The 22,811-nt window shown below is 41.8% G+C and overlaps 1 protein-coding gene across 4 annotated transcripts in view; it reads right to left on the bottom strand.

The window, feature by feature from the left end:
* Window positions 1-22,811, bottom strand: part of COLQ (collagen like tail subunit of asymmetric acetylcholinesterase) — a 79,692-nt gene that overhangs the window by 8,544 nt on the left and 48,337 nt on the right. For 3 of the 4 annotated variants that reach the window (XM_019498062.2, XM_006265243.4, XM_014603124.3), the window contains 9 exons: window positions 21,806-21,832; window positions 20,734-20,778; window positions 19,612-19,647; window positions 18,558-18,638; window positions 10,175-10,271; window positions 8,677-8,816; window positions 5,811-5,930; window positions 2,344-2,464; window positions 7-109 (listed from right to left, as the gene is read on the bottom strand). In XM_019498062.2, coding sequence (XP_019353607.1) covers window positions 7-109; window positions 2,344-2,464; window positions 5,811-5,930; window positions 8,677-8,816; window positions 10,175-10,271; window positions 18,558-18,638; window positions 19,612-19,647; window positions 20,734-20,778; window positions 21,806-21,832 — 770 coding nt within the window. Of the gene's footprint in view, window positions 1-6; window positions 156-2,343; window positions 2,465-5,810; window positions 5,931-8,676; window positions 8,817-10,174; window positions 10,272-18,557; window positions 18,639-19,611; window positions 19,648-20,733; window positions 20,779-21,805; window positions 21,833-22,811 lie in introns of all 4 variants that reach the window. The other variant, XR_002093705.2, reaches the window with a different exon arrangement.

Here is a 22,811-nt window from a genome sequence, read left to right as displayed (position 1 = left end):
CCATACCCAGGGAGATATGTTTTACATGTCAAATATCCAAAATCTTTTCCATCACAGTCTTCTACTCCTTCATGTCGGTAGCCATCTCCACAGTAAGCACGACGACATCCTAAGGACAATGCAGAGAAGAGCACCTTCAAAACTGAGAGGACCAACTAAAGGATGCAGAAAAGATGAGCAGGACTTTATAATTAAGGTCAGAACATGAAGCAGGGAAGCTGATAGACATCACAGAAAGACTTTCTTATTGGAAGGACTTGGCTCTGCTTTAAAGACCACTTTTTCTTTAACTCAAGTTTGGGTAACTTCTAACACAATTTGAACACATACAGTATTACCTCATGGTGAGAGAGTGGAGTTATTTCTTATTCCAGCTAGAAGGAATGAAGATGATGGTGCTCCCACCAAAACAAGTGAGAAAACTCCCATTTCCTGAAATGGAACCTGGCCTAGGGCCATGACTAGAGAGGCCATGGTACTGTACCTGTGGGTGCAGGCTGGGTTTTTCATGGGTCCCACTGCATATATCTTCATAATTTTTGCCTAAATCATAACTGGATTTTGAATTTAAGGTCTGTGATTTTTCTAAACATAAATTTAAAAGTTGAGAATGTATTCCTTCAGTTGAGAGCCAGAAGTCAAAGGGAGTTGAGTCACTGTTAAACAAACTATACTGATAAAAAGGGCATGCAGAAGTGGGGAGCTGATAACAGTTATTAACCATTTATTTCCTAGAAGCCAAGGTGAGCTCCTCCACAATGACTCATTAACTCTGCCAGCAAGCTGTTTTGTTAGAAATTATTGCTTCTATATATAGAGTAATTATTCTGTTAACAACTAAATTCATTCAAAAGTTAACTATTTTGTTTTGATTCAGTCAAGAGAGAATAACTGGCAGAAGCACAGAGGTTGATAAGAACAAGATGATGGCTACTTTTTTGTTTCCAGGTGTTCAGGTCACATCGGTGATAACCTTACAGATCATGGAACTCTATTCATCTGAAGCTATGTTTAATTTAATATGATGGCATACCAGAGACTCAGCATATTTACAGAAAAAAAAGAAGCTTGCAGTTTTCAGTTAACAAACCTCTATTCAGCACTGTAAAAATGACTCCTTTGAAATAAACAAGCAGAAAGCAGGGAAGAGTTTCTGTACGATTGGGTAAGGAGTGAAGTGGCAAATACAAGACTTTTGAAGGTTATGAGCAATGCCTGTATGCTATCCTTTGGCCTGTGCTTTTAGTGAGCAGCAAAGTGAAAACCAAGTTTACTTGGTGTGAATATAGTGGGTTAAAAATTGATCCCACTGAAGACAACAGCAAATCTCTGATGGTTCTGAAGGAACTAGAATCTGACTGATTATTAATTCTTACTATTATGAACAGATACATATATAGCTTTTTATTTTATAAACCAACGCTGCTGTCCCAATACTTATTTGGGATTTTGGAAGGGATAAACAGATTTTGCTTACCTAAAATCATTCTCTATTTAGTCTCAGCTGGATAGAATGGTTAACTTTTACTTTCAGTCCCAGATGATTGTGCAGTACACCAGCAGTACACCAGCAAGGGTCTAATCTTGAGCCCAAAATCACATCACTTTCTACATAAATTCTGTATATGTAAAACAATTGCAGGATTGAACCCTTGAAAATATTAGGTATGATGTTCTGATATACAGGTGGCTGAATTTTAGCAGTGAATGAAATAGTTCCTGTTTGTCAAACCTGAGAAGTATTTGGAAACCTTTGAAACAAGATACACAACATTTACAAGGTACTATTTTCTCCAGTGCATATAACGTTTGGCCATCTTATTTTTTTGATAAAAATCAATTTATATTTCAGCTATTGAACCTTCATCTTTAACATCTATATTCAATATACATACTTATGGTTGCCTAAAGCTCTCACATAAGATGTAATGGAATGGTCATTCTATTGATCTTAGGATAAAATCTAAGGACATTTATACACGTGCTCCGGGAGTGTGGGAGGGAAGGGAGGCAGGCTTTAATTAGAGGGTCTGACAGCTGTTCTAATTCAAGTGCCCAAAGTGTCTCATGTATCAGTGTCCCTGCACTGAAAAATGGCAGTGGGGGCACTTTAACTAAAGCTCGTTAAATAAGCTTTAGTTAACGCACCCCCGCCACCATTTTTTCAGCACTGATACATGAGATGCTGGAGTCTGCTGGAGCATGGTAATTATCACACTCCAGCAGACTTGATTAATCAAGTCTGTATTTACAACACATGAGAGCAGCCTTGCTGCTCATGTGTAGGCCCCTAAGGTACTTTTACATAATATAAAGAACAGCATTTGAATGGGTGTAACTCACTTATACAGTCATCAGTCACAATAGTATTGCCATCATCACATTCTTCCCCATCCTGTACGATCCCATCTCCGCAGGTACTTTCATCCTCTACAGGATAATCCACAGGATAGAAAGGAGTAAGCTATCCAAACAAACACATAACAGTTACCCAACCTGAAATATAATCATCTTTCTCAGTATTAGAAAGTGAAATGAATGCTACAGTTGGGCTGAAACCACAAATTGGTTTGGCCCACTACTTGAGCCAAGTGGGAATCTGAAGTGTGGATCCAAATTTATTCATAGTTTAGAGGATGCTTGGATCTGAGGGTTGAAGTTAGTTCTGTCCCCTAATGCAAAGTTAGGGAAGTTCTCAGAAACTTGCAATGTAGGTGAATTTCTGTGTACTGCTTTACATTATATCCAGATAGCATTAGCTTAAGGTGAAATAAATGGGTCTTCCATAAAGTCAGACAAAACCTCTAATAGTCAACAGGAATCTGGCTTCAACTGGTTTCAGGTGTTTGCACAAATCGTTTTCCCCACATGACTTCATACTCCTGACTTAGCATAACAGGGAACTCTTCAGTAAACTAAATCACAAAAAGGAAGCTTATAAGAAGTGGAAACTTGGACAAATAATTAGGGAAGAATATTAAAGCATTGCTCAGGCATGCAGGGATGAAGTCAGGAAGGCCAAAGTGCAATTGGAGTTGCAGCTAGCAAGGGATGTGAAGAGTAACAGAAAGGGTTTCTAGAAGTACGTTGGTAGCAAGAGGGGGATCAGGGAACCTATGGGTGCTTTACTGAATGCGGGAGGCAACCTTGTCACAGAGGATGCAGAAAAGGCTGAAGTGCTCAAGGCATTCTTTGCTTCAGTTTTCACAGGTAAGGTTAGCTCCCAGACTACTGCACTGGGCAGCACAGTTTGGAGGGGAGGTGAGCAGCCCCAATGATGAAAGAACAGGTTAGGGACTACCTAGAAAAGCTGGATCTGTACAAGTTCATGGGGCTGGGCAGGATGCACCTGAGGTGCTAAGGGAGTTGGCTGATATGATTGCAGAGTCATTGGCCATCATCTTTGAAAACTCGTGGTGATCAGGAGAGGTCCCAGATGATTGGAAAAGGGCAAACATAGTGCCCATATTAAAGAAAGGGAAGAAGGAGGACCCAGGGAACTACAGACTAGTCAGCCTCACCTCGGTCCCTGGAAAAATCATGGAGCAGGTCCTCAAGGACTCCGTTTCTAAGCACTTGGAGGAGATGATTAGGAACAGACAGCATGGATTCACCAGGGGCATGACCAACCTGATTGCCTTCTATGATAAGATGACTGGCTCTGTGGATGTGGGGAGACCAGTGGATGTGATATACCTTTGATTTTAGCAAGGCTTTTGATATGGTCTCCCACAGCATTCTCACAGGCAAGCTAAGGAAGTATGGGCTGGATGAATGGACTGTAAGGTGGATAGAAAACTGACTGGAGCACTGGGCCCAGAGAATAGTAATCAATGGCTCAAAGTCTAGCTGGCAGCCAGTATCAAGTGGAGTGCCCCAGTGGTCGGTCCTGAGGCAAGTTTTGTTCAACATCCTCATCAACAACCTGGAAGACGGCATAACATGAACCTGTAGCAAGTTAGCAGATGACACCAAACTGTGTGGGGGAGGGGGAGAGGGAGATATGTTGTAAGGTAGGGCTAGGATTCAGAGTGACTTTGACAAATTGGAGGATTGGCTCAAAAGGAATCTCATGACATTCAACAAGGACAAGCAAAAAGTCCTGCACTTAGGATGGAACAATCCCATGCACCACTACAGGCTGGGGGCTGCCTGGCTGGGCAGCAGCTCTGCAGAAAAGGACCTGGGGGTTACAGTGGACAACAAGGTGAATGAGAGCCAGCAATGTGCCCTTGCTGCCAAGAAGGCTAACGGCATCCTGGGCTGCATTGATAGGTGTGTTGCCAGTAGGTCAAGGGAAGTGATTCTTCCCCTCTATTCAGCACTGGTGAGGCCACATCTGGAGTACTGTGTTCAGTTTTGGGCTCCTCACTATAGAAAGGATGTGGACAAATTGGAGAAAGTCCAGCAGAGGGCAGTAAAAATGGTGAGGGGACTGGGGAACATGACTTACAAGGAAAGACTGAGGGAACTGGACTTATTTAGTCTAGAGAAGAGAAGACTGAGTTGGGATTTAATAGCAGCCTTCATTTACCTGAAATGGGGTTCAAGAGAGGATGGAGCTAGACTGTTCTCAGTGGTGGCAGATGACAGAACAAGGAGCAATGGTCTCAAGTTGCAGCAAGGGAAGTTTAGGTTAGATACTAGGAGGAATTTTCTCAGTAGGAGCGTAGTAAAACCCTGTAACAGGTTACCGAGAACGGTTGTAGAAGCTCCATCCTTGGTGATTTTCAAAACCCGGCTAGACAAAGTTTTGGCTGGGATGATCTAGTTGTGGATGGTCCTGATTTGAGCAGGGGGGTGGACTAGATAACCCCTGAGGTCCCTTCCAACCCTAACTTTCCATGATTCTATGATTCTATTAATGTTGCCAGCAGATTGAGGGCATTGATTCTTCCCCTCTATTCTGCACTGGAGTATGGTGTCCAGTTTTAGGCCCTCCACTACAGAAAGGCTGTGAACAAGTTGGAAGGGGTCTAGTGGAGGGCAACGAGAATGGTTTAGGGGGCTGGGGCACATTACTTCTGAAAGGCTGAAGGAACTGGGCTTATTTAGTCTGCTAAAGAGAAAATGGGGGATTTGATAGCAGCCTTTAAGTACCTGAAGGGTGGTTACAAAGAGGCTGGAGCTTGACTGTCCTCAGCGGTGGTAAATGATAGAACAGGGAGCAATGGTCTCAAGTTACAGCAAGGGCAGTTTAGGTTGGATATTAGGAAAAACTCTCACTAGGAGGGTGATGAAGCACTGGAACAGATTACCTAGTGAGGCTGTGGAATCTCCTTCCTTGGAGGTTTTTAAGCCCTGGCTCAACAATGTCCTGGCTGCGATGATCTAGTTGAGGAGGGTCCTGCTTTGAGCAGGGGGTTGGACTAGATGACGTCCTGAAGTCCCTTTCAACCCTAATTTTCTATGATTCTATGACTAACAGTTGTACATAAGAGTCATACACTCAGGCAACAGCTTTGAGTTCTGCTCTGTTCTGGGCTAACCCTGAAATATGTCTGCCAATCCGTTCCACAAAACTCAGCCCTGACATTTTTCCTTTTGAGCCTGGTTCACAGGCAGGTATAAAAAACCTGAAACTTTCAAAAAGTTAATGCCTCCAGTAATTCCTGTGAATAAGAGTCCTGGAATTTTACTCACATCTGACAAAACTTGACTTTTCAGGAATTATTTCTAAAAATTCTCAAACAACCTGCATGAAAGCTTTTCTGTTGTTTTTTATTAGCTCAGTAATACCTAAAGTACAGATTTTGTTTAAAGAGGGAAAGGAAATTATAAATCAGATGTCTTCTGAAATACATTGTTACCTGGATTGGAAGCCATCCAACAGTATCCTTGAAATAGAGAGATCTCTGATCTCTTCGAAAGGCTAAGGCATTTTTAGTGTTCAGCCGGTCTAGCTCTTCTTGATTGTTCACCACAAAAATCTGGGACATAGAAAAGGAGATAATTGGGAATTCTTTCAAATGATGTATCAGGTTGTCACAAAGTCTACTTTTCCAGGGGTAACATATGTCTTTACATATGTTAATAAACATCCAGAAAAAGATTTTGACAGGTTGAATTCAAAACAATACTACTCCTAATACTATAGTTGTGATCACAAAATAAATAATAAAAGAACCATTACTCAGCCTTAAATATTTTATTCATACTTTCCTGGCATTGAAATCTATACTTCTGTATATAGGAGTCTTTCTGTCCAAAGCAATTTTTTTAATTGAATAGAAAAAAAAGCTCAAAACAGGAAGAAATAGAATGAGCTGTTCTTGTCTTAAATTCTTTTATGTTTAAGTCACTGAAAACAGCTGTAAGAGACATTAAGCAGTAATCCCTTCCTTTAGCACTTTAATCGAATTAATTTTAGTAAGATTCAAAACATTTTTATATTAAGAAAAAGCAAATGGAATACAACTGAAGAAAATGGATTTAGTAACATAATGGCTAAGCCTGATTTCCACTAGGATAAACAGAATTAGCTCTTTTTAAAAATCTGGGCTGATTTATTTTTACATAACATCGTGCTGTCCCCGCAGCCCTAACAAAATCACATACTGAGTAATAATGCCTTCAGTCCAAATGGAACACTCTTCCACCAAGAGCTGATTCTGCAGTCCCAGAGCATTCCTGGGTAAAAATGCTGTAGCTTCACTTGAAAAGTTTAAGTTTTATCTTCTTAACAACTAGATAGCTAGGCCATCAACAAAAGATGTAAAAACTGGAATGAACTGCAATTACTGAGAGCTAGTTTGAGCATTGATTAATGAAATGAAACTGAGCTTGGGTGTTATTCTACACAAAGCCAACAGAGAAATTAACAACTGGGGAAAGCACAGGGGTACTGGGAGCATGTAGCGGAAGGCCTATTTAGTTCAAAGTGGCACTAGGGGTTCTCTAAATTATTCAGAGCTGGTTGGCCTCCCATTCAGCTAACTTGCAATTATAACTCACATCAAGAAAGGCACTAAGCACTTGCTCCTTTCCTGTTCTGTAGGCAACTATCTCAGCCTTTAAGTGATATGAAAAATCTTGCAGTGCTAATCAAAGATGACTTTGTGAAAGAGAAATGTAATTGCAGACTTAAACTTGAACTCTTAACACTAACGATAAATGGAGTAAGCAAGTAGAATTGCCAAGAAGGGAGCAACAACCCTGTTTTATTAGAAGATAATGTCATTAATTTAAATGGCTTCCCAAGCTGTCTGTCTTCTTTAAGTTTGTCAATTTTGACAGGGCCAAGTAAGGGCATGCCCACTTGATCCATGCCCGCTTGAATAAGACTGCGACTTTTGCATTGGAGATTTCTATGCACCAATTAGCGTATGTTAATCTCAAGTGTCAAACAATACATAGACTGTTGCAAGTGGCTGCATAGCCTGGATGAGAGAATTACATCCTTTTGCTCCTTGTGCATCAGCACAGTGACAGTACTTAAGTGAGCTGTTGAGGTGAGACTGGCTCTTTGGTCTAAGTTCAAAAGAAACTCATTTATAATTAAAAATAGGTGAACTGAAAAGCAATATAAAACTAACCGGGTTTGCAGCATCTATAGTTCTTCATCAAATAAAAGACTGGGTTCAGTAATCCACTATTAAAGAACTATATTATGAGAGTATAACTTGTGCTCTTTTCAACACTCTCCTCTCCTCCACACTGTGGTTTTCTACTGTGGAACAGATTTGTGTGTAATAGGGCTAATACATTTCAGGGCTAAGAGAGATGCCCATTTTCCTTATTTATTCACTGTTATTCAACACTTTGCCATACAACTTTCCTTCAGTGGCATAACTAGGGCAGGCGAATGGGGCAACTGTCCTGGGTGCTGACTTGGGGATAGGGATGTGAAAAAAGCAGTTGCTGCCAGCAGCTGTGCAATCTCGATTGTGATCATGCAGTACCCAGATGTCAACAATGCCATCCACTCACACAAAGCCAAGGTACAGATATTCACTTTGTACCACAAGAATCACTGTCCTCCTGGTAGAAACCAAAAGTATATACATATATATATATATATATATATATATATATGGTCAGGCTTTTTCTCCCAGGGTACATATGACCACTCCAGGAGAAAAATAACCCTGTGAGGCTCTCCAGCCATGGAACTAGAAGAGCATCTGTACAGTTTGGCTCCTGAGCTACTTTACTACTGGAATATTTTTTTTCCAGTGAAAATTCATGTCTGTACACAGCATAAAGCTTGGAGCTTGTTGTAAGGCATAAGCCCCTCCCATAGGTTGACTTTCAAGGTTTTATATATAAAGAAGAAAGTTTTGAAGCACACATCATATTCAAACAAGCTCCCCTTTAGATCCAGAAGTTTATCCAACACAGTGGGTGCATCAACACAAGACACTAACTAAGCAGTAGTCAAAAATACTTCACAGTAGCACATCACAGCATGGACAGTGCTAATATGCTACTGCACAGTACCATTAGGTTACTGCACAGTAGCATCACCTAAAAGACATTAGCCGGCACTACTGCACAGTAACTCCAGTTACTGCACATCTATTCAGTACTTGCTTACTATACAATTATTATATTATTCTATACAAGTACTAAATAAATGTGCAGTAATGGCTGCGCAGTAGTGCTCATGTAGATGCTCAGTGTCTCTTAAAAGATGTTTACATATAATTTACTTCACTTCCTAACAAGATGACTTACCGCAGGGACTTTTGCATAATTGTGTCCAAACATGGATTCCTCATATGGTGGGATGTTCACATTTTGTGGGGGTTTGCAAAGACATCTCCCTGGAGGCCCTGGAAGTCCTCTTTCCCCTTTTGGTCCTATTGCTAATTGTCCTAGGAAGCAAAATATGAGGCTGTCATGTTACATAGTTACTGTACAAAATGCAAACATAGCCTCAGAGGGGGAAAGGCTGAATGTTGAGTCACTCAAAAATACATCTGTGTGCCATCAGCTGCTGCATGTCCTTACCTCCCCTACAGTTCACTGGGTATTGAGGGAACTCATTATTTTGCAGTTTAAGGATGCATGCCTTAACAGTACATGCAGTGATGTCATTACAGAATGGGCATTTAGGATAAGAACTCACATGGCTGGTTTGGTATTAGCAAAACTGAGACATATTTTTTCTATGGACAGAGATGACCCTTTAAAAAGAAATCTCAAGATCCTGTTTGCCTTTCCAGCAGGTGAAGACATCTCTGCAGTTTACTAATTTCCAGCTGAATCTATGCTGGGAGGTTTCACCTTGGGGGATATCCCAAATAATAGCTATCAACTCAAAGGAGACTGCTTCCAGGGCTTCAAAGATCCATGCCCACTGAATTAGGCAAAAGGAGACAATGGGAAACATGAAAAAAGGAAGCTGAGCAGCTTTCCCCAGATGTTACTGGATTCCAGCTGGCTTTTGCTTTTGTTAAATTTTTGGCCTTTTTATGCTTCCATCATACATTTAAGAGGGGAAAAACACTGACTGGTAATATGTACTAGCGTCCCTTTGTATTAAAGCTCTCATATTGACACATGGGTTAGCTTGCTTCCTTGCCTAGGGCCTGTGTGCGTTTGTGTTCCTGATTTATAGTTTTCAGCAACAAAGAACTCCCCAGACCTTTGCCTTTTATCTCTGCACCACATACAGAGGCATCCACAGCATGCCCAGAGACAGAGAGAGGAGATTTTTTTCACTCCTTTTTTCCTATATAGATTACTCCTCTCCCATCAGATCTTATTGTAGCAACAAGTATCTGTTTTGTTTTGTTATTTACAAAGTGGCACAGGGTGAGCCTATACCAGCTGGCTAGGAAAAGCAATCTGGCACTGTAAGCCCAAACAGTGAGGAGACAGAGAGGAAGAGGGCTTCAGTTATGATGACTCAATAAATCCTCCTAGGCTCCCATGCAGCTCTTCTTCAAGTCCATGTGCACAATTTACTGGGGTCTTCAGCGAGCTTTATGATCACATAACTTATTTTGTTTAAAATTATCAACCATAATGAATGGAGGATGGTACAAAACCCCAATAACAAACAATTATGGAATAGCATGCCCATAAAAGAAGTATTCTACTCTCCCACAGGATCTACTGGGTAAAAAAACCAAACTTCATGGAATTTTCTCTAATGATATCTACTTAAGAGGGTTATAGTAGATAGGACAAGTAAGGGGTGAGATGAGAGATGAGTGGTCCTTCTTACCTGACACTGATGATCCTGGTGGACCAGGCTGACCTGAAGGACCAGGCCTGCCAGGTGGACCCATCATTCCAGTGGGTCCAGTGTCTCCCTTTTCTCCCTGTCATAGAAAAAGGAGCCATTAATTTGGTAAACTATGAATGACAAAGCAAGTTAGGCCCACCTGCATTTAAAAAATGGCAATATATCCCTTCTCCACTCCCCCCCCCCAAGTAGTCATTCACCAGTGAAAACATATATATTGTATACATAGGCACCATGCATGGAGACATGAGGGCAAGAAAATGGGTTTGGATCTAAATTGGGATTTTGCTTTGAACTAAAACACAAAAATGGTTCCAACTTTCTTAGTAGGTCTGCTCCCTGTATAGTGAAAGCCACATCTTTGACTTTCACTCAGGCACTGTTGAAAATTTTACCCATAGCCTGCATGGCATCTGCCTATTTGTTCTTACTGCCTTTAGTCAGTATTAGCTATCACTATCATAAAGACACAAGTCACCCCAACAGGTTGTTGCTCCCCATTCCAAAAATAAAGAGAAATTACAGATAAAAAATAGATAAAAAACAAATTGTTTAGTGGTACAGTCTTCTACTAGAAATGTCCTAGAATCTGATATGATGGAACTTATTTATAACTACAATATGTATTTATCTTTCTTTTCATAAAGTGCCAGAGGTTTAGATTTTTTCTGTCTCAAAACAGTTTATCAAATTAATTCAGAATTTTAATGGTGTATCAGTTGCAAGTGATTTGACCTTGATGCAAGAAAACACACAATTTAGCATGGTAGATTACATTATAACCACTTGCTTTTAATCTCAAAGGTGGTGAATTCCACAAGGATGGTGTAACTCTAGGGTAACGTGCATGCAAAAGAAAATGCTGAACTGCTGCATGTCGTTTCAGAGTAATGAAGAACTGACATAGTTACATATACTAAAATAATTGCGTTACATAATATGCTGTATTCCACAAATAGCTTTAAATATCAATTGCAGTATTTCAGCTGAGCCTGGTTATTTGTAGCCAGGAGCCCTGAAGAATTAATTTAATACTTTACCTTCTTAATTCCTGTAAAGTAAGTACATTCTGTATCACCAATGCATCCAAGACTCCATGTGAATATCCATAATTTGGGTCAATAATTACTCACATTATAACACAAGTGTACAAAAGAAGAACACCAGAATCAGAAATGTGGGAGCACCCAAGAAACTGTGTGGGAGACTTCCCTTTCCTATACAAATGAAAGCCCAGCAGGGGAAATTCAATGTTACTATATGAATCCTTGAGAATTGTTTGATTTCTTTGTGTATTACGTAGGGTGAGTGATCAGCTAGCATTCTGCAGCATGAGTCAGATGGATCAAACATTCACATTATAATGTCTTTTGCTTTGGCCCCTTTCTCCTGCACTTGCAAAGGAGATTCCCTAAACAATATTTAATCTTCCCAGCAGCAGGCACCAAGCTTTCTAGAAAAGCTTTTTTTCAAGTAATATTATCTACTCATGGCTGACATAAGACATTCCTCCTTGTCAACACTGCAATCCTAAACTGGCTACTTAGTGTCAATTTCCCAGCTACAAAGCTTGAGGAACAGGCCTTTTATCTCAATTTGGGAGCTGCAAGGCTGGGACTTGAGAGTTTCATTGTCTACCTCTACTTTCAGAATGGATTTGCCCTGGAGACTCAGTGGAGAGTTGAAGAAGTCAACGAGATAATCCAGTCTGATCTCAGAATGGAAGTGGAAGTAACACCTTCTTAATTTAGCTGCTATTCTATACAGGGATGTCAGCTGGATCTGGAGACAGGAAATGGCTCCATGGAGGTGAAAATGTCTCTGTTTAACAAACAGCCTTTTAAATACAAAAGCCTTGAAATAAGAGCAGCAAAGCCTTGAAATAAGAATTATAGGTTTAAAAAATAAATCAATAAAAAGTAATAGTCTATTGATCAAATAAAAATGGAAACCCAATTTACAAACCTAGGTTCATAGGGTTAGAGTTCAAACTGCCATTTAGGATGAGATCCCAAATGACCTTTAATACCTCCACTTAGGTATTTGCCTAAAATGTAGGTGCCCTGCCTATTTGACAGGGTGAATAGGGAGATTAGTAGAGAGGTGCCTGCAACTACCCTGTAGGGTTGTTGGGTCCAGAGGTTTGTCTAAACCCCTAATTGTTGTCTATAGATATTAGACGCAGAGCAGGGAGGCACTTTCATTTCACTGAGATCCAGACAGGCCCAACGGAAAGTGCCTAGCTGAGCCAGGACAACAAACTGACAGCAGCACTGATCAAGACAGCAGCCTTCCTCTCCCACCTTCAAGTCACTTGAGAATTGCCACTGGAGGAAAAAAAACGACATTGTAGTAGTGGTTACAGCATTTTCCCAGGAAGTGAGAGATTTGGATTAAACTCATCTGGGGCTCAGTGTCAGCATAAGTGGGGCTCAGTGTGGGCAAACTCATCCGGGGCTCAGTGTGGGCATAAGGGTTTGTTCACAAGGATCATATTGCAGTATCAGTCTAAAATGGTAGCGGATGCATACTTTGCGCTTAAAATGTGGCACAGACAGAAAATAGATTGCAGAATGCAATAATCAAATCCATTAAAGTTGAAGGGAGCTATTTTTCCAATGCATACAAGCAATTCTTGCTGAGTTGAGGAGATATGACTCTTAGCACTCGTGAGTCAAGCAGAACAGTATTTAATTTTATCTCACAAGTCAACTCCTTCAGCCCCACGTCGGTTTTTTGTGCACTTCCCTGAACTCCTCCAATCTGTCAATGTATTTCTGGAATGTGGTGTCCGGAGCTGAGTGCGACATTCTACGTGGGGTAACCTTGCCAGGCCCATATTGACAGGGATTATCACCTCTCTGTTTCCTGAGGTGGCACCTCTATGTCCACGACCCAGAGCCCACCTATTCTTTTAGCATCATTGCTTTCTAGGTTTCTACCCCTACCTAACTGTTTGCCTGTGGTATCTTTTCCCGTTTATGTATTTGTTCTTTTTCTTGCACATATATCTGAGTTTGTGATGCTTTGTTTTCAGCTGTTAGAACTATTTTGGCAAGAGCTGTAACATGGGCATAATTTATTTGTGTGCTCAGTTTCCACCCTACTATACTGTCACTATAGAAAGCTGCCTCGTGCAACTCCTTCAAGTACTATGCCAGACTCATCCCCTTGAGCCAAAATACTGCCATTTAGTATTACCCACTGTTTACAGTCCCAGTGAACTTAATCCAAGCAGCAGTGCTTCAAAGGGATGAAGGGAAAGGTGTATCAAGATTAAAAATGGAGTCTTGGCCCTGCTGCCTTCCTTAAGGAGAAAATGGGATAGAAAATGACCACAGAAAATGAACTGATGGTGGATGTCAGGAATGCCCTGAAGATGTACAGGAGTGGGAGGCAGAGAACCAGATGCTAGAGCCTACTATGATCTCCTTCCTGCCTCTGCAGCGGACTTACCCTTCCAGTTGCTCATTCTCTTGCCCTGAAGAATCTAACACTACTTCTCCTCGCAGCACTAGTCACAAAAAATGTAATGGGGAACGTGGCTAGTGTTCCCCATCATCAGCTATAGAGCCTGGAAGGAGATCATAGTAGTCTCTAGCACCTGGTCCTCTGCTTCCCACTCCTGTTCATCTTCAGGGCATCCCTGACATCTATCATCACGCTGTATATTTACAGCTCTCATAACAGCCACTTTGACTAGTAAGTCAGATGGCTACAAATCAGAGCAGCAATCATTCCCCCTAAGTCAGCATCAGAACCAGGGATCCATAAAGTTTTTGTAAAAACACTATTGCTACCAATGCTTTGGGTCATGGCCTGAACTAAAGCAACTCTGTCAGCCTTGAATTGGTTGTGGAGTAACCCTAGGGGCCTCCTTGCTGCCAGCTCTGACATGGAATTACCAATTATAACAAAAGAGTGGCACTCGCTGAGTGAGAGCTGCACACCCTTTCGCCAGGCTCCCATTGGCTAAGAAGGGAAACCAAAGCCCTCTCTGAAGTTCTGTTCAAACAATGTATTACCAGTCTAGGAACACACATGGTATTTTCCCTCATACAATATGCTTCAAGATAAGATATTCACTCTGGATGCTTGCAGACTTTAAAAAAAATAAATGGCGCTTTATTTTAAACTGGGCATGTTCCCATGCCAAGACCCACACGTGCCCAAAAGAGGCAGCACATTACTTCACCCCAGCTTGCCCAACATTTGTAAGATCAGGCGCTTTAGTGGGGCTTTTTTGGCACTTTTATTTAATAGCTGATTGAATCAGCTTTAGCTGAAAGCACCAAAAAGCCACGCTGAAGCACCTATCTTTACAGATGCTACAGAGCCGGGTTTTAGTAATGCGCTGCTGCTTCCAATAAGTGGGTTTTTTGTAGGTTTTTTTCACATCTGCCAGCAGCCCTTGATTTTGAAAAGCAGAAGGAAGAAAAAAAGAACTTTTCCTGTACTAAGTAATTAAGTAGCAGCAGCTAAGGAGCCAAGCCTGCTCATTGTTCTGCTCCCTCTGCATTGTGTACAGACTTTTAGTTCCCCTGGTAACCAGCAGACACTTCTCTTACTATATTTCATGCATATAATGCACAGTCCAATTTCCAGCCACTGATTTTTGGAAAAAAGGTGGGTATTATACACGGTACATTTCAATGCCATGCAGCCTGAGATATGAATACTGAATGTATGATTGGATAACCTTAAATTCCTATATGCTTAGAGCACTCAAAGGATATAGTCTGCAAACCCACACATACATATATATATTCAAAATCATTCCATTTCCATGTATGCAAAGCTGAAAGAATCAACTCAACTAAATACAGAGGAATGCAAAGACGCAGAATTAGAATCATACAGTCATAGACAATTAGGGTTGGAAGGGACCTCAGGAAGTCATCTAGTCCAACCCTCTGCTCAGAGCAGGACCATCCACAACTAGATCATCCCAGCCAAAGCTCTGTCTAGCTGGGTTTTGAAAACCTCCAAGGATGGAGCTTCCACCACCTCTCTGAGTAACCTGTTCCAGGGTTTTACTATCCTCCTACTAAGAAAATTCTTTCTAATATCTAACCTAAACTTCCCTTGCTGCAACTTGAGACCATTGCTCCTTATTCTGTCATCTGCCACCACTGAGAACAGTCTAGCTCCATCCTCTTTCAAACCCCCATTCAGGTAGTTGAAGGCTGCTATTAAGTCCCTTCTCAGTCTCCTCTTCTCTAGCCTAAATAAGCTCAGTTCCCTCAGTCTTTCCTCAGAAATCATGTCTCCCAGCCCCTGAACCATTTTTGTTGCCCTCCGCTGGACTCTCTCCACATCCACATCCTTTCTGTAGTGGGGGGCCCAAAACTGAACACAGTACTCCAGATGTGGCCTCACCAGTGCTGAATAGAGGGGAAGAATCACTTCCCTTGACCTACTGGCAACATACCTACCAACACAGCCCAGTATGCTGTTAGCTTTCTTGGCAACAAGGACACACTGCTGGCTCATATTCAGCTTCTTGTCCACTGTAACCCCCAGGTCCTTTTCTGCAGAGCTGCTGCCCAGCCAGGCAGCCCCCAGCCTGTAGTGGTGCATGGGATTGTTCCATCCTAAGTGCAGGACTTTGCACTGGTCCTTGTTGTACCTCATAAGATTCCTTTTGGCCCAATCGTCCAATTTGTCTAAGTCACTCTGAATCCTAGCCCTACCCTCCAGCATATCTACTACTGACCAGAGCTTGGTGTCATCTGCAAACTTGCTGAGGGTGCACTCTGTGCCATCTTCCAGGTCATTGATGAAGACATTGAACAAAACTGGCCCCAGGACCAACCCCTGAGACACTCCACTTGATACCAGCTGTCAACTAGACATTGAGCCATTGCTTACTACTCTGTGAGCCTGATGCTCCAGTCAGTTTTCTTACAGTCCATTCACCTGGCCCATACTTCCTTAGCTTGCCTGCAAGAATGCTGAAGGAGACCGTATCAAAAGCCTTGTTAAAATCAAGGTACAGGTTTCCCTCGCTTTATGCTGTACATACGTTCCTGAAAAACGGCACATAACTCCAATTCACAGAAAGGGAATCTATTTTACAATATAACAAATAGGGATACTTCCAAGAGCTTGACTGTACTGCCCCCAGACCCATTTCTACCACTTTTACAAGACAATTTTGGTACTCAATAACAGCAGACAGTACACACAAGCACAGGGTGGTGGTGAATGTTACCATAATGGGGATGGCAACTACAGGAACACGTGTCACAGACAATGAGAGAGGAGCACAGATCCACACAGGAGACTATATGTTGGTCCATGTCACTCCCATAATGCACTGCACAAAGTAGCTGACTGCGGGCTTCCACCACACTGATCGCATAAAAGTGAATTTACCTCACATATAATGAATTTTTGGTATAAAAAGGTTCATAGCATAAGAGTGAATTTGTACATACAAAACCTGCATAAAGTGAAGGAAACCTGTACACCACATTCACCAGTCTCCCTGTGTCCACAGATCCAGTCATCTCGTCATAGAAGGCAATCAGGCTGGTCAGGCATGACTTGCCCCTGGTGAATCCATGCTGATTGTTCCTAATCACCTTTTTCTCTCAAAGTGCTTAGAAATGGATCCCCTGAGGATCTGCTCCATGATTTTTCCAGGGACTAAGGTGAGGCTGACTGGTCTGTAGTCCCCTGGATACTCCCCTTTTTCTCCTTCTTAAATATGAGCACTGTGCCCTTTTCCAGTCATCCAGGATCTCTTCTAACTGCTATGAGTTTTCAAAGATGAAGGCCAATGACTCTGCAATTACATCGGCCAACTCCCTCAGCACCCTTGGATGCATCGCATGGACTTGTACATGTCCAGCTTTTCTAGGTAGTCCCTAACCTGTTCTTTCACTACTGAGTTCTGCTCACCTCCTCCCCCAACTGTGCTGCCCTGTGCAGTAGTCTGGGAGCTGACCTTACCTGTGAAGTCCAAGGCAAAAAAGTCATTGAGCACTTCAGCCTTTTCTGCATCCTCTGTCACAAGGTTGCCTCCCTCATTTTGCAAGGGACCCACACTTTCCCTGATCCTCCTCTTGCTACCAACATACCTGTAGAAACCCTTTTTGTTATCCTTCATATCCTTTACTAACTGCAACTCCAATTACGCTTTAACCTTCCTGACTTCATCCCTGCATGCTCGAACAATGCTCTTATATTCTTCTTTGACCTGGGAAGCAATCCTTCGTCTTCAAAGAACATCCATGGTCAAAGAAGCCAAAGCACTGCTGGCGACACCACCTGCACAGAGGTGTTGATCTGCAGGACACACCTGCTCCTGCCCAGGCCCTTTCCCTTGACTGGAAGGATTGACAAGAACACAACCTGAGCCCCAAGGCCCATCACCCTTGCACCCAGAGCACTGTAGTCACTTTTGATCTGCTCAGGGTCTCCCCAGGCAGTATCATTGGTGCCCACATGGATGAGCATCATGGGGTAGTAGTCAGAGGGCTGGAGGAGACTCGGTAGTCCCTCTGACCTCTCGGATCCGGGCTCCAGGCAAGCAGCAGACCTCCCAAGACAATGTATCAGGTCAGCAGATGGAGATGGCTCCCTCAATCCCCCGCAGAAGGGAGTCTCCAACCACCAGCACTCATCACTTCTTGGTGGCAGTCATCTTGATTCTTCCCAACTTGATGAGGTCTGGCCTGTCTTCCTCCACCAATGGAACATGCTCCTCTCTCTCTGCTGCTAGATCTGCATATCTGTTCTCCAGACAAACCACTTCAGGTTGGGGTGAAGATCTCTGCTTGCTGCCACAAGTCACAAGCCTCCAGCTTCCACCCTCATAGATTTAATAGATTTCATAGACATTAGGGCTGGAAGGGACCTCGTAAGATCCCTCGTAAGGTCCAGCCCCTTGGAAGTCAGCTAGGGTCAAAGGATCCCAGCAAAATAAGCATCCAGAACCTCCTGGGTGTTCAATGTCCTCTCTCTTCTTTAGTGCTGCATCTGGCATTTCTTCCTCCGCAGTCCTGGAGGTCTCCTCCAGCACTGAATTGATGAATGCCTCATGGCAGAGGATGCTTCGGAGTCTCACCACCTCCTCCTGTAGTTCTCTTGCCTGTTCCCTGTGAGATACCACCACGAGGCACCACTCACATGGCAGGCACTCCCTGACCTGGCCATCACAGGAAGGAGCCTGTAAGTCTCAGTCTCCACAGCTCCAAACCTGGACCTGGGTGGTAGCCTCAATGGTGAGCAGTCCTGCCTGGACAGAAACCTCACAGGTGCAAGCAGAGTCAGTGGCTTTGGCATGGTGACATCAAATTCATTGCAATCACATCAACCACAGAAAACTAGGAAAGAGGAAGCATTGGAGTCCTACCTGTTTGCCTCTTTTTCCTGGTCTTCCAATAGGTCCTCTGTGCCCTGGAGTACCACGCTCTCCCTTTGGACCCATTTCTCCCTGGGCAAAGGCAGAAGGGAAAGGAAGTAGGACTTAAGTACATAAATAATGCATTCAATCAGACAGGCACCTACACATGCACCTACTACACAACAGGGCTGATTCATGCTATTATTGTCCATGAAAGTTGACACAACTCTGTCCTAAAATAATTCCATTGCTGTTATAAAATATGTGTCTAGTACAAGATTATAACTACACATTTAAGAAAATATTTAAGAAATAAATTATCTTATTTTTTAATACAAAATTTCTCTGCAAGGTCCTTTGTGGGAAGAGGAAGCCAGGTGAGGAATTTAAAAGTAGGCTATCAGTCTCAGGGTTTTCCAGACAGTACAACTAACAATCATCTCTCTGCCCCATAGGAACTCTTCGTATTTGCTGCAAGGAACCACATGTAATAAAATCTCCATCAACAAGAAAGGTGACCAACTCAGTTATCCCTCTCAGAAGCAACCAGTGTTTTCTTAACCTAATTTCCAAGGCAGGATGTGATTATGTCATATATATCAGCCTTCATTTAAGGATTCTGCCTATAAAACAATGTAGAAATCCAGAGGATAAATGTTTGTCTAGTTAACGATTAACAGAGATATCAAAACTGGTTGGGTTTAGCCCTGCTATGTAACAGAAATGTTAATGAACTTGCAAACAGGAATCCAAAATATTAAAGTGGGGCATGAATATGAGCAAGCAAATATACCTGAAAAGCAAAACTACCAAAACAAAAGCAACACCAGAAAACTCTACTGATTCAAAACCTGAAGTCTTCACCAAAGCTGGAGAGGCTGCAGGATTTGGTCCAATGTATGCCAAACATGGGTCACCTGATTAAAATTAATCTCTCAATTCTTTGTCCCTCTGTAACCAGGAAACAGATTTCTAGGGAAAAGGTGCTACTGAAATCATTCACTGAACCTATGTTGATGCTTGATCACATGTCTAAGGATACGATATAGCATTGCTTACTTACTTTCTGCCCCAGCATCCCAGGGAAGCCCATGTCACCCTGAAACATGAATGATAAAAGTAATCAAAACCATGTTAAGTGATCTAAGAGAAAGCAGTATTAGTTCTGGTTCTGAAGCAATCTAAGCCAGTAAATATAGTGCTTTCTTTTACTGAGCAAAAGCATCCAAGCAATTTATATAGGACCAGTTTCACTATGAAACGTTCACAGGGCCATCTCAGCCAAAAGATCATGAGTAGGGATCTATCTAAGTTGAGACAAAGGGTTTTTCATGGCCTGCTTTGCAGTGCACACAGGCAATTTTGCAGACATTTTGCAATGGCCCTGCCCCTTTCCACTGATTGACAGAGGGTGCTATCACACAGTCTATGGCACTACTGCTTTTTCGCCCCGTCCTTCACACACCACTACTGCTTTTTTTCAGTTGATTTTGCAGGAAATTGTGGCCAATACCCATTATGGTGATTGCAGACAGCACTGTTATTCATGGTTTCCACAAAACTGCGATTTAGGTATGTCCCTAATCATGAGGAATCTCTGGAAAAGTCTAGACTGTTGTTCTGGTCAAGGTGACCAGGGCTGTGTGCATCTCATTTATCAGGTAGCATGGGCCTCAGAGATCTCTAGAATCTGAACACACCACAGTATGCTCATGCTGTTCCTATCAGTCTGATATGGAAGAGAATTATTCACTGGCTAGCTAAAATTTAAATCAGCTGTGAATGTATTTGAAGGCATTCACATGAACTCTGTTTTGTAGCAGTAGGTCTATCGCTGCACAGGGCAAGGGATGATTAGTTACTTTTAAACCTTTTCCTGACAGCTATTGTTTCTTGTGGTGAGCACAGAATGTCCCTGGGCTCAGGGATAGATGCCTGCAAATATTTTACTTTGGAGTGCCTGGAAATCCCTTACTGATCATGGCATTTTGTCATTTACTTAGGAGGGATTTGCATTCTGTAGAGAGGAGAATTTAACTTTATTGTAAAAATGCCATGTGGTTAAATCTCAGGGGTTTTCATTGTAATTTAGTATCAATTAGTAATATCGTTTTGAGAGGCTTTCAGACTGGATTATGACCACTCAGGTTTAATTTTTAAACCACTGTGAAATCAAAAACGGTACCTTTTCTCCTCTGATGCCTTTGTCACCTCGTTCTCCTCTGGATCCCTGAAGGAAATCATGGCAGAAATAAAGGGTTAATTATTCCCATTTCAGAAACAAACAAAATTTGGTTGTCATGCAACATCAATCAGGACCATGCAGCGTACACTGATCCATATTTGGCAGATAGCAGATTATATCTCTACTTCCCTACTTAAAACTTCCCATACTATTCATTTCTATATTACAGCAGCAATTGAAGTAGAGCTGGTAAGAAAAAAGGGACATGTTTGCAGGAAATTGTTCTTGAAACAGTAAGTCCTTTTTTGATTATAAATATTCTATTCTCAAGGTTTTTTTCAAACCCAGGCTCCAACCAAAGAGAGGAGCCTGCTGTTTAAGGCACTGTATGCCCTGTACTAAGAGACACTGGTAAGAGGCACTGTAATAAGAGACTATCTTTGCCACTTGGAACTAGCAGTCTAAATCAGGACTCTGAAATTCACCACCCTCCCACCCTGCAAGGCCACAAATGGGCTGCAGGGTCCCTTGTGGGCTGGTTCTTGACTGCAGGGCTCCTTGTAGGCTGGATGTGGCAGCTGGGAGAGCAGCAGCAGCAAACTAAATGCTGCCTGCCCTTGCCACACATGCTCAACGGGGCTCCATGCCCTGGATTTCAGCAGTGGGACCTGACCCCACTCAGCCTGCCCCCTGGGACTCCTGCATGCCACACAACTCAGTTCCATGAGTTACTTCCAGCCCATGGGCCATATATTTGACACCCCTGACTTAAACAGACCAGACAGACAAAGTTCCTCATTTTTGTGGATGTGGAGCAGAGATGAAATGACTACACTAATTCAGAAGAGGTAGAAAAAATGAGCCTGTTCTTTGGCATCCCAGGCAAAACCAAAAGACCATCCTATTTCTCAGTATTAGTTTCAGTTATCTTCTTATGTTCATAGACCCTTTGCATTTCACTGCATCAGAATTGTCATGTATTCCTGGTCCATAACACATTCCTACAATTACTTGGTTTCCCTTATTGCTTCCAATTGTTACGTTACTCATGGTATAGTAGTATAGCACTGACCTTTTCTCCTCTAGTTCCAGGGTAACCCTACAAGGGAACAAGAGACATTCTAATGCTTCACATTTTCTAGTTCTTCTGAGAAACAATTCATATCTTGCAGATTTAAACACCAGGAAAAAATTAAAATACAAATGATTAGTCATATCAAATTCTTTGCAGCTTGTAAGAGAACAGAGAAAATGCATACACATGACTATACATGTTAAAAGCAAAATATTTCAGCCTATGAGCCAGCATGAAAAAGCTAGGTAACAAACACACTAATAATGTTTGAAAATGCTTTAAAATTAGAACATCAGAAAGCAAATAGAATTATGGCTGTAATGAAATCTCATTCAGTCTCTACAAGTAATTATTCCAAACAATATTAGAAATAATTCTCCCCACCTCCTTTTTTATTATCCTACACGACAAACATAAAGTTAAGTCCTTAAAATACATTTTAGTTGGCTTCCAATATGAAGACGACTAGGGTTCTCAGTTTCTTTTCCTTAAGAATATGTATCCAATGACTTTATCTTTTATGCTTCAGCTTTGAGTAAAGTAGTAATTATATAATTTTTTAGTCTTTCCACATTTTGTGTTATAAACTTTCTTATTCAGAAGCCATGTGATAAATAATGATATACACAGTGAACTATTTCCTTTTATCTACTGTTACACCCATCAGCAAATGGTTGTAGCAAAGGACTGAAATTATTTGCATAAACTTACAAAAGGTGGGAAAATATTTCAGGTAGTGCTACAGACTCCTTTAGGAACTCCAGTGCTCCAGTGGGATTAGTTCTATGAATTTTGCTTTTTAAATTAACCTTTTTTATCATATTAATTTGCATCAAATCATTAAAATGAGCATCTAGGAAAGTAGCCAGTCCCTGCTGTATTGTGTAACCTTTTTAGCTTCAAGGAAAACATCTAATCTTTCTGGCTGTATTTAAAAAAAATCTTTACAAACACTTTCTAATGAATTCACAAGGGAAGCAGCTGTCAGCAGGATGTTAGAAAG

Source organism: Alligator mississippiensis, chromosome 5, assembly GCF_030867095.1.
Source record: "Alligator mississippiensis isolate rAllMis1 chromosome 5, rAllMis1, whole genome shotgun sequence".
NCBI lineage: Eukaryota > Metazoa > Chordata > Crocodylia > Alligatoridae > Alligator > Alligator mississippiensis.
Note: the sequence above shows the minus strand (reverse complement) of the source record. Positions and strands in the feature narration are given on the sequence as shown.